This window comes from Sus scrofa, chromosome 8, assembly GCF_000003025.6.
Source record: "Sus scrofa isolate TJ Tabasco breed Duroc chromosome 8, Sscrofa11.1, whole genome shotgun sequence".
Classification (NCBI taxonomy): Eukaryota; Metazoa; Chordata; class Mammalia; order Artiodactyla; family Suidae; genus Sus; species Sus scrofa.
The window spans coordinates 118,426,732-118,439,233 of NC_010450.4; the positions used below are offsets into that span (position 1 = coordinate 118,426,732).

The 12,502-nt window shown below is 38.2% G+C and overlaps 1 protein-coding gene across 1 annotated transcript in view; it reads right to left on the reverse strand.

The window, feature by feature from the left end:
- Positions 1-12,502, reverse strand: part of NFKB1 (nuclear factor kappa B subunit 1) — an 87,918-nt gene that overhangs the window by 35,722 nt on the left and 39,694 nt on the right. The window contains 2 exon segments of the mRNA NM_001048232.1: positions 380-538; positions 2,044-2,207. Of these exon segments, the coding sequence (NP_001041697.1) occupies positions 380-538; positions 2,044-2,207 (323 nt within the window).

Here is a 12,502-nt window from a genome sequence, read left to right on the forward strand (position 1 = left end):
AAGAGAAAGACAAATACCATATGATATCACTTGCATCTGGAATCTCATATATGGCACAAATGAACCTTTCTACAGAAAAGAAAATCATGGACTTGGAGAATAGACTTGTGGTTGCCAAGGGGGAGGGAGAAGGAGTGAGATGGATTGGGAGCTTGGGGTTAACAGATGCAGACTATTGCTTTTGGAATGGATAAGCAATGAGATCCTGCTGTGTAGCACTGGGAACTATGTCTAGTCACTTATGATGGAGCATAATGTGAAAAAAAAGTATACATGTATTAGGTCACCATGCTATATAGTAGAATATTGACAGAACACTGCAAACCAGCTATAATGGAAAAAAAAATCATTTTACATATATATATATGTCGGTACTCACTGCTGTCATAGATGGCATCAGATACCACGGGTTCCAGGCGCCTAGTGAAGCTGCCCGTGCTGTCCGGAAGGAAAGCTGTAAACATGAGCCGTACCACGCTGAGGTCCATCTCCTTCGTCTGCTGAAGAGCTGCCTGACGGATGATCTCCTTTTCCCGATCTAGGACCGGACAACACAGGGAAAGGGTAAAATGAGAACATTTTAGATAGGATGCTTTTGTAAAACCCAAATAAAGAACATCAACTTAAAAGAAAAATCTGTTAATTGTCTGTTCACTCAAAGGCATCAGAAGGCAGCCTGCATTTTCTCAGGGTTACAGTAAAAATGGTTTTCCATGTGTCACATGCCTCTCCCCTTTCCTATCTTCTTTGACCTTTCCCTTTTCTCCTTAAGCGTTAAATGCACAAACAACGTGACAGAATGAAATGCAATAAACTGACTATGCCTCCATTGTATTGAGGAATGTGAAAATTAAGTCTTCCCACAAACTCCCTGAGCACTGGAACTGTGTTCATTCCACAGTGATTAGCACAGTACCTGGCACATGGCAGGTACTGCTTTAAAAAGTGCTTTTAAGGAACCGAATGACTCAATTGCACTTGGCTTCTTCCTTTCTGATAGAGCTTTCATGTTGATGGATATAATGATACGTAACTCACCACTTATCATAAGAGCTGATAATTTAAGTGGTAAGTACCATAAAAGAGCTACAGTTGAAGTGATACGAAAATTTAAAGGAGGGGAGAATCCAGAGGCTTTGGGGTATTGGAGACATTGATCTAAATCTTGAAGGGATAGTAGAATTTGAACTTATGAAGAGAACACATAAAGCCACCCCAGAAAGAAGGCAGAGCATGAAAAGAAAGAATGTACCAAGAAGAGGAAGTGCGAAATCATGGGCTTCTATGGAGTAGTTCGGTTTGACAATCAGGGCATAGAGGGAAACAGAGTTGGAAATGCAGGCTGGGGCCAGCTCCTGGGAGGCCTAAAATGCCAGCAGACAGAATTCGGGTTTTGTAGGCAATGGGGGCATGCTGAGTAGTGGTGACATGTAGAGTAGGACAAAGATTGGGTTTGAAAGAAAAAGAATGAGTAAAGGCAACAGAATCATAGCATTTTTTTTTTAAATAAAGAGGATAACTTATGTGAACAAAGAAATTATTATTCCTTATAATAAGATGAGCTGGGTAGGTATAAGAGAGGAGGTATTCTTTGAATCATATCTTGAATTCTGAATTGGTTTTGACAGGTTGAAAAGAGAAGGGTGGTAAAAATAAATACATTCACATATTATTGCAGAAATAATACAAAAGAGGGTTAAAATTCTCAGGAAAAACCAAAATGTGTCCAATTGTAGGTAGAGGAAGATACATACCAGGTGTTCGGGGGGTAGTGATGGGGAGAGGTGGGTACAAAATGGGACTGGAGACAAAGCTGGAGAGTGGGCTGGGCCCAGGCTTTGTGTGTTATGCTACGGAAGTAGAGGTTTTATTCTGGAGGCAGCAGGACGCCATCAAGGTTTCCAAGTGGAAAAAGGGTGAGGGAACCTGGGGTAAAGACTGGGAGAAGGAGAAACCTGGGCCACAGGGATGAGCACAGAGTCTACATACAGGAGGAGGAGAGCCAGTGCTCTCAAAGAGCCGGGCTGGAGGAGGGACACTCACCTGTGAGCTGCCGGTCCCCTCCACCTTCCGCTTGCAAATAAGCAAGATCAGGGTGCACCAAAAGTCCGGGATTATAGCCCCTTATACATGCCTCTGTCATTCGTGCTTCCAGTGTTTCAAATACTTTTTTCTTTGTCACATGAAGTATACCCAGGTTTGCAAAGCTGGGGAAAAAGAGTAACAGCAACAACCACCACCAAAGTTAGGCAGGCAGTGACAAGAGTCTAGTTTTACCTTAGCAAAGTGGATTTAGGAAAAATGCACAGGCCCTTAGTCGCTGGGGCCCACACTAGAATCACTTATGTCACTATTCCTGCAGTGAAACAGACGAAGGAGATTCTCCAAATGGAATGATAAAGACGATACCCAGGTGCATATCCGGTCAGGCTGACCAAATGCCACCAAATGAGTCTGTGGTAAACTCAGAAACATCTCCTGGTTTTCAAAGCTTATGAAACTTTCAAATTATGACTAGGGGAATGCGGTATATATAGTTTCATAAGAAAGTTTAACCTAGACTCATTTTAAAGTATTTTCTAGGAGAGCTGCATAAAAAGAATTTTTAATTCCAGATGTGATAACTTTTCTAACTTTTTATAAAAGAATGCAAGACATACTATATTTGGCAGATTTTTTCTTTTAACTCACCCTTGGGTTTCCAGATGGGATTTAAAGTCTACATAGAATCCCCTCTCATGCTAGATTATCTGTAGGGTTAGCATTATTTATTATCATTTGAATGTCTAATTCTATGGGTACTCAGGATAGAGGTATACCTTTCATCAGGGATGGGAAACTTTTTATCTTGTAAAAGCTACATAACCATAGAACAAAATATGTTAATATGATATTAAAGCAACTAAAGAGGTTCCAAAGAAAATATGTAAGATATTTCAGCCATTTGTTTTTAAAATACAGTATATGAAATAAGAAAGTGTATCCAATAAGCGTAATACAACAAACAAACAAAAAAAGCACCTTGCCAAGGAGACTCAATTATTCAACAAATATTTATTTTGCTCCTTATTTCCAGGCTGTAAAGGAACAGTAAAGGAATCACTGCCTTCATAGAATTTATATGCTAGTGCAACAACAGAGAAGAAACAAGCACATTTTATAGCATACATTAGAAGGTAAAAAGTATCACCAAGAAAAACAAAGCAGAAATGGGGAACAGGAAAGGAAGTGGTAGAAGATATGACACTTTAAAGTATGGAAAGGTTGGCACAACACTGTACATCAACTACACTTGAATTTTTTAAAAAAATACAGAGAGGTTAGAGAGGCCCGACTGAGAAGATGCCAACTGAACAAAGACGTGAAGGAGAGGAGGGGTGAAATGTGGGTATATTTCACTTGGGGTGGGAGGAACAGCAAGTGCCAAGGCCCTGAGGCAGGACCATGCCTGGCGTCCACAAGGACTAATGGCAAGGAGGCCAACGTGGCTGGAGTGATGTGAACAAGGGGTCAGTAATAAGTGAGACATTCAAAGAGGTAAGGGGGGGGGCACGGATCTTTCAGAGCCTTATGGCCTTTGTAAGGACTTTTCCTCTGGCTTTTACTCAGAAAGAAAAATAATACTAGGAGAAGAAAGAAATATTATGGCAATTGGACTGAATTGAATAAGATAATGTGGGAAGACTAGATAACCTAGGGAAAGAAAATATGAGGTGAAGGCAGATGAGGTAAATGCTCATACAGAGGCCTGGAGACAGAATGAGTTATGCAGATGGTGAGAGAAAAAAGTGGAAGAGTTGAGACACACATACACAACAAAACGTAAGCTGCTTGAGGACAGAGATCTCCAGTGCCTAAAACACTGCTGCCACGTGGGTGTCAAATGAAGGTCTGCTGTATAATCAATGCATGAATTAACCCAGCCAGAAAAACATGCAACATGAGGTACTGATACACATGGTGGCATAGGCAGATTTTCAGAAACAACACTTCCATCTTTTGGCCCTTCAGGTCTTACTCCTATACAGAACATATATAACGACAGGAAAACTAGGCTAAGTCCTAGGTAACAGCAATGATAAACATGAGTGCGGCACTTTATACTCTGCCATATGTAAAGTGCTTTTCAGGTATATCATCTAATTAATCCCTATGAAAAAGGCATCATCCTTATTATTCATTATGTGAATAATGGATTTACTCCGGTAATAAATAACACAAAAGTCAGCCTTCTGCTTTAGGTGATGATGGAGCAACACAGACTGATTGAATTTTCCACTTTAAACAACAAAAAACATATGAAAAAATAGTTTTGAGACACTGGACAATGGGTGGCATAGGACAGTGATCCTTAAGCAAGAGGAAACAAATAAAGTGAATCCTACAATTTACGCTGCCTTAATATCTAGAGAGAACTTCCAGGCTCCAGCACTGAAAGGGGAGCCCAAACAGGACCTGGTGATCTTCTGAGATGAGGAGACAAAAGAGGCCAACAAGGCTCGAATTCACAGGCAGAGCACCAGAGAGGAAAGAACCACGTACACAGGGACCCTCAGAGCATATGTGTGAGGAAATGATCCAAAGCTGGGAAAAGAAACATCGGAAGCACAGGAAAAATAGTTCCTGGAGCATGCAAAGGGATGGAATAATTCAAGAAATCTTGTGATACATGAAACATTAGGGTGAATAGTTGGAAAGGTATTGCCTAGGTAATGGTGTCACACTAACCCTAGGCTAAAGGCTGATTTCCCTGAAAAAGCTTAAAACTAAGTCTAGAAAGGAGCAAACTATTCCCAAATTTAACTTTATCCCAATGCTCAAAAATATTGGACAGAATACCAAAACATATATATAACCAACAACCAACAATCTAAAAGTCAAAATGTCTGCTATCCAATCAAAAATTATCAGACAGGCAAAGAAGTAGGAAAATACAACTCATCATAGGGATAAAAATCATTCAATAGATACAGATTTAGATATGAGTCAGAAGACAGAATTTGTAGTTGAGTACACTGAATAGCTATGAGAGAGACGCTCATGGCCGAGAACGTAGAAAGTATTATTGTGTTGAGGAAAAGCATGGAAGATTAAAAAAAAGACACCAAACAAACCTGCAGAGATGAAAACTACAATATCTGAGATGGAAAACACACCAGATAAGATTAAAAACATATTAGACACTACAGACAATAAGATTAGTGAACTCGTAGACACAGTAATAGAATCATCTGAAATGAAACAAAAAAAATGAGGAAAAATTTTAAGAGAAAAGATTATTAATGAGCCGTGGGACAATTTCAGATGGCCAAATATACTTGAGATTGATATTCCTGAAAAGAAAACAAAGGAGTGGATGGAAAAAATATTTTAAGCAGTAATGGCTGAAAAGCTTTAAATTTTAATAAAAACTATAAACTCAGAGATCCAAGAGTCTCGATGAACCACAAAACACAAGAAACATGAAGCACATAACAGTAAAGCTCAACATAATCAAACTGCTGAAAACCAGCAATGAAGAGAAAATCTGAAAAGCTGACAGAGAGAAAAACCTGACACACTAGGTACAGAGGAATGACGGTAAGAATAATAGACTTCTCGTTGGAAACAAGGCAAGCCAGAAGACAATGGAGCAGCATATTTTAAGGACATGCGGAAAAGCCCTGTCAACCTGTAATTCTATACTCTTCAAAAATATCTTTGAAAAGCAAAGACAAAATAAAAACTTTAAGATGTACAATAACTGAAAGAATTTATCAGCAGCACTCAAGTAGTGTAAGGCAAATGAAAGGAAATCAATACATGGGAGTATAAAATACTTTCTCTTATTTAAAAGTTTTTTGAAAAGAAAACTGACAATTAAAAAAACAGAATAATGTCAGATAACTGACAATTAAAAAACAATATATGGTAGGATTTATAACACATGCAGATATAAAATATATGACACAATAGCACAAAAGCCAAGAGAAGCGAAATGAAAGTATACTGTTCACATGCTATGTATAAAGAGATATAACGCTACTTAGAGTCACACTATAAGTTAAAGATGTAGAGCATAAGCCTAAAACGACTGCTAAAAAATACAAAGAAGCAGAAACCAAAGAGGAGATAAAATGAAATAATGAATAATGGATTAATCTAAAAGAAGGCAGAAAAAGAGGAAAAGGGAACAAAGAGCAGATGTGACAAGCAGAAAATGAAGATCAAGATGGTAGCTTTAAACACAGTCGTATCAGTAATCACACTCAGTAAAAATTATCTCAACACCCCGTGAAAAGAGAGTGTCAGACTGAATAAAAAGTGAGATCCAATGATATGCAGTGCATATTTACTTTGAATTAAGACACAAAAAGGTTATAACAACTAACAGGATGGGAAAAAATATGTTCCAAGCTAACATTATTCAAAAGAAAGCTGAAGTAAATCTATCCGTTTCAGTCAAGGTCTATTTTAGAGCAAAGTAAATTGCTCCAAGTAACAGAGGGTCATTTCATAGTGATAAAGGGATCAATTCATTAAGAATCTGAAATGGTCATGCATCTAATAAAGGCGCTTACAACACAAGAAGCAAACTTTTATTAAAAGGAGAAAGATGTATCTGTAAAGACAGTCGGAGATTACAACATCTTTTTCTCAATAACTGATTGAACAAGTAAACAAGGAGAGAGAAAATCAGTAAGGTAACAGAAGACTTGAACAGCACTATCAAACAACTGAACCAACTGACATTCACAGAACATTCATCCAACTTCACCAGGCTACCCATCCTTTTAAAGAGCACAAAGAACATTCACTAACAGGACAATTTTCTATCCATAAAACAAATCTCAATACATCTAAGAGAATCAAACTATACCAAGGATTCTCTTATCACAGTGGAACTAAATCAGATGTGAATAACTGAAAGTTACCTAGGTAGGAGTATATTTAAACCAAGATTAGCCATGTAACCATTAGTTTTTGGAGGTGGGTGATGGGTACAGTGAAGGCTCCTTTTCCTATTCTTTCTATTTTTGTATATATTTGGAAATTTCTATAATAAAATGCCAAAGAAAAGTGAGAGCATGCATTATTATTATTATTATTATTAGCACATGGAACGAACAAAAAAATGAGGATTGTAAATGTTAAATACATGAGAATGCACAGAGGTACAGTCACTTTGGAAAACAATTTGGCAGTTTCTCACCAAGATAAAAGTATTCTTAGTGCACATCCCTACAATCCTCTCAATATTTACCCAAACCCAAGAGAAATGAAAACTATGTTCATATAAAAAGTGGCTTTGTCCCTTAAAAACGCCAAACAAGCCAAATGTTTTTCAACAGGGTGATACATCAACACAATGCAATATTACTTAGTGACTAAAAGGAATAAACTACTGATATACACACAACCTGGAGGAATCTGATCTGCATATGCTAAATGAGAGAAGCCAGACTTGGAGTTCCTGTCGTGGCTCAGTGGTTAATGGACCCGACTAATATCCATGAGGACACGGGTTCCATCCCTGGCCTCACTCAGTGGGTTGGAAATCCAGAGATGCCACGAGCTGTGGTATAGGTTGCAGATGCGGCTCATATCTGGAATTGATGTGGCGTAGGCCGGCAGCTGTAGCTCCGATTTGAGCCCTAGCCTGGGAACATATGCAGTGAGTGTGGCCCTAAAAAGACAAGAGACAAAAATAAGGGGAAAAAAAAAAGGAGTTCACGTCATGGCTCAGCAGAAACCACTCTGACTAGTGACCCTGAGGACACAGGTTCAATCCTTGGCCTTGTTCCATGGGTTAAAGATCCAGTATTACCATGAGCCATAGTGTAGTTTGCAGATGAGGCTCAGATCCTGTGTTGCTGTGGCTGTGGTGTAGGCTGACGGCTATAGCTCTGTTCACCCCCTAGCCTGGGGACCTCCATATGCCAAGGGTGCAGCCCTAAAAAAAAAAAAAAAAAAAAAAAAAAAGGAACCAGACTCAACAAAGGATACCTATCACATGATCCTATTTGTATGTCATTCTGGAAAAGGCAAAACTACAGGGATAGAAAACAGATCAGAGGCTGCAGTTGGGGAAGGTGACCTGAAAGGGTTGCACAGGGATGTTTTCGAGGTGATGGAACTATTCTATTCCTTGACAGGGGTGATCATGTGAATATTTATCACTCAAAACTCACAGAATTGTACACTTTAAGCAGTGAATGTTATAGTATTTAAATTATGCTTCAATAAACTTGACAAAAATATATTAAAAAAAAAATGTTAGGGCTGTAGCCACAACACATGGAATTTCCCAGGTGAGGGACTGGATCCAAGCTGCAGCTGTGGCAATGCTAAAGCCTTTAACCTATTACGCCAGACTGGGGATTGATCCCAAGCCTCTGCAGTCACCTGACCCACTGCATTTGGATTCTGAATCCACTGCACCACAGCAGGAACTCCAAACTCAAAATACCATAGTCAAATACATTAGTGATTTTCAAAGTGTACTCTCTAGACCAGCAGCATCTGCATTACCTGAGAAATTATTAAAATGCAAATTCTTGGGCTTTATTCCAAACCTACAGAATCAGACATTCAGAGGCAGGGTTCCTCCATCGTGTTTTAACAAGCCCTCCTGGTGATTTTGATGTCTCCTAAGGGTTGTGAACCACTGCTCTTAAAAATGAGATCCAGGCCAGTGAGACTAGAATCTTTTCTCAAAGTAGGGCTGGGCATCACCATTTTTACAAAGTGAACAAAAGTGACTTTAATTAGTAATCAAGTTTGAAATCTTCTGCACTGTGCCAGATGATTTCATCTTTATATGCATCTACAAACTGCTACTGCCCTCTGGTTATGCTGGAACCCCCAGGTCCTTGGGTTGGGATTCTAACATGGCTTCTCCACCTGGCCTTTCTTCTTCTCCAGACTTAAATACTGACTTCACAGCAGGTACGAGATTTAAAAGCAGCACCTGACTCGCAATACACAGCCAAGTTTGGAAGTTGGATACTTCCAATCTCAGCCCCGACTTGGTTCACTTTCTCCAAACAGTTCTTTTTCTGTATATCAAGGCTGAACCATACGAAATTGCCAATAATCAGTTGTTTCTGGATCTGCAAAACCAGTAGTTTGGTATGATCTGCATTAGTTCATGGAGGGAGGCCTTGTTTCTCTTTTGCATTTATATGTCTATTTCAAGTGCTTACCATTGGTATATGCTGGAAATATTAGTGGGTTTTTTTTTTTTTTTTTAAAGACCTCACATCTCTCTAAATCAGGGCTGCCAGGAAATAAACAGAGGGTGTGGTGTTTATTGGTGAGGAAGGTGGCTTAAAGCAAAGTCAAATAATAGTTTCCATTGAATGCAAATTTCAGGGAACTAAAATGTTATTGAAACAAACTGCTGATATTCAGGATAGAAAACAAAAACACCAAACTGAGATTATTTTTATGGGGACAGACACTACAGGCTAAATAAGTGAATAGGAAATACAGACAAAACAAAAGTTAACTGAAATGGGGAGTTCCTGTCGTGGCGCAACAGTTAATGAATGCGGCTAGGAACTATGAGGTTGCGGGTTCAGTCCCTGGCCTTGCTCAGTGGGTTAAGGATCCGGCACTGCCGTGAGCTGTGCTGTAGGTTGCAGATGCGGCTCAGATCCTGCATTGCTGTGGCTCTGGCGTAGGCCAGCGGCTACAGCTCCGATAAGACCCCTAGCCTGGGAACCTCCATATGCCACAGGAACGGCCCTAGAAAAGGCAAAAAGACAAAAAAAAAAAAAAAAGTTAAAAGGACAAACCCTCTAAATTAAGACAAATGAACTTACAATCATGACTTAGTTAACTAAAACATGAATATTTTAATAAAGATAAAATATTTTTGAAAATAAAAATTTTATGCTGAGAATAAAGTGAAGAGAAACACTCCAGAGAAAGGTTAATTCTTTTCGTCTTGATAATTTAAAGGTTATCTATCTTCTTGGTGTCATTTTCCATATATCCTTTTGATGTGTTGGATTGATACCCTGCTTGTGAATCTATACTCTTAACCTAGACTGTATTACTGAAAACAGCTTATGTTGGTTCCATTTCTAGTACTGACAGCTCTAAGGAATAACTCTAGCTATCTTCCTAAATTTATCTATGTGCTATTCTCACCTACAAGTTAGAACTAAATAATAATAATCGATGACATACAGTAAATACACATGGGGCAAACCTGCTCATGTTATTTCATAATATGAACTAACGTTAGTTCAGTGCAGAATTTTGATATAAAGGACCTGGAGATAGATTCTGTAGCCTAACACCCACATTTTATAAGGGAAGAAATTAAAAGTTCCTGAGAAGTCATGCAAATTGCCCCCAGTCCTACTGTTGGAGAGCAAGAGAACTAGAAATAGAATTCTGGTTGCCAGATTACTGGCATGATCGTCTTTCTATTAAAATGCAACAGGTTCTGACATTGGAAACTTAAAAAAAAAGAGAGAGAGACAAATGAATCATGAAGAAAATACTGTATTTTGGGAAACGCTGAAGGCAAAAGATTCTAAGTTAAAAATCACATTACAAGAGGAGTACCAAGGTTTCATAAGTCTGTCGTAAAAGCATCCTCTTGATTACTCTTTTGGTGAAACTGCAGAGTGTTATTTAGAAAGTCCCACAGAGCTACTACCAGACATCTTCATGACCACATTTAGGAGTTTAGATGCTCAAAACTGTTTGCTCAATGAATGAATTCTTCCAACTACTGAACCCCACACACCAGCACTACAAATTAGTGACAGATTTCCTCACTTTCCTTGGAGACAGGGAACTTAACTTTTATTCCTGCTGTAGGTCCTGAATTAAATAACCCTTAGTTCTTCTAAAATCCTCAAAGACTACTAAGGCAAACCACGGAAACACCAATTTACAGAAAATATACTGAGAGTTTTAAAATAACAAATACTAGTAGGGAACTTCATCTACAGTTTCCTCTAAAGGATATGATTATCACACAGATTAAAGAGGACCAAAGAGAATAAACACTTCAAACTGACAGCAGCCTATTGGAGTAAATCTGCAGAGACACTAAGTGATCAATTAGTCTGAAACTCTGACAATTACCCCGCATTTCAAAGCCCTCTTAGGTCAGTCAGGAATTGTAAGGGTATTCCCAAACAGAAGATGAACCAACTGTGACACACAACAGGAAGCAGGCCAGTCTTTCAAGAGGATGTTGAAACAAGTTCATTTAAAGCACAGCTGAATTCTTCAAATCAATTTAAGCTTCTTCCTCCAATCTCGAGTCTTTTTTTTTTTCTTTTCTGACATCAAAAGAATCAGATTTTAGTGACTTAAAAGAAAGCTCTCTCTCTAGATTTTTCACACTTGAATATTTTAACAGTCAAACAAAGAAATACCAAGGAACATGAAAACTCAACTTCCCTAAAAACAACCAATTTGAAACCTGATCAGAATTCAAAGCCTAAAATGTTACCAACAGCTTAATTACAGTTGACTTAGACGATTCCTTTCTTTTGAGTGAACAACCCAGATTAAGTGGGATTTTATCACAAACTACTGAAACCAGTATTAGGAAGCTCTGAAAGATAGTCTTTGAAAATCAAACAAAATTAAACATTTCCTACTTTTTTTTGGATTGAATTTATTTCTATATTTCATTAATTAAAATTGCTTGTTTTATCTGTCTGATCCACCCTTAAAGGAATATGTCACTTTGTATTTACATTTCAAGTCTAATGAATGCCAAAAACAAATATGCAATCTTTGGCTTCTTATCTGTGCACACTTAAAAAAAAAACAAAAACAAAGCGTAGTTGACGTGCAATATTATGTAAGTTACAAATATACAATACAGTGATTCAAACTTTTTAAAGGCTATACTCCATGTATAGTCATTATAAAATATTGGCTATATTCCCTGTGTTGTACAATGTATCCTTGTACCTTATTTTACACTAACAGTTTGTGCCTTTTAATCCCCGATTCCTATATTGTTCATCCCTCCTTGCCTCTCCCCACTGGTAACTACCAGTTTTTCTCTATATCTGTGAGTCTGCTTCTTCTTTGTTATATGCACTAGTTTGTTTTATTTTTTAGATTCCACATATAAGTAATGTCATACAGTATTCATCTTTCTCTGATGTATTTTACTTAGTATAATACCCTTCAGGGCCAGCAATGTTGCTGCAAACGGCAAAATTTCATTCCTTTTTTAAGGCTGAGTAAATTCCATTGTATACACACACCACATCTTTACCTGTTCCTCTGTTGACAGACACTTAGGTTGCTTCCAGGTCTTGGCAACTGTACATAATGCTGCTATGAACACTGGGGTGCATGTGTCTTTTTGAATTAGTGTTTTTGGTTTTTCTGGGTAAAACCCAGGAAAGGAACGATATGAGGGTCATAGGGCACTTCTATTTTTAGGTTTTTTTTTTTTTTTTTTTTTTTTTTTCCTTTTCTGGCCCAATCTATGGCATCTGGAAGTTCCTAGGTCAGGGTTTGAATCCGAGCT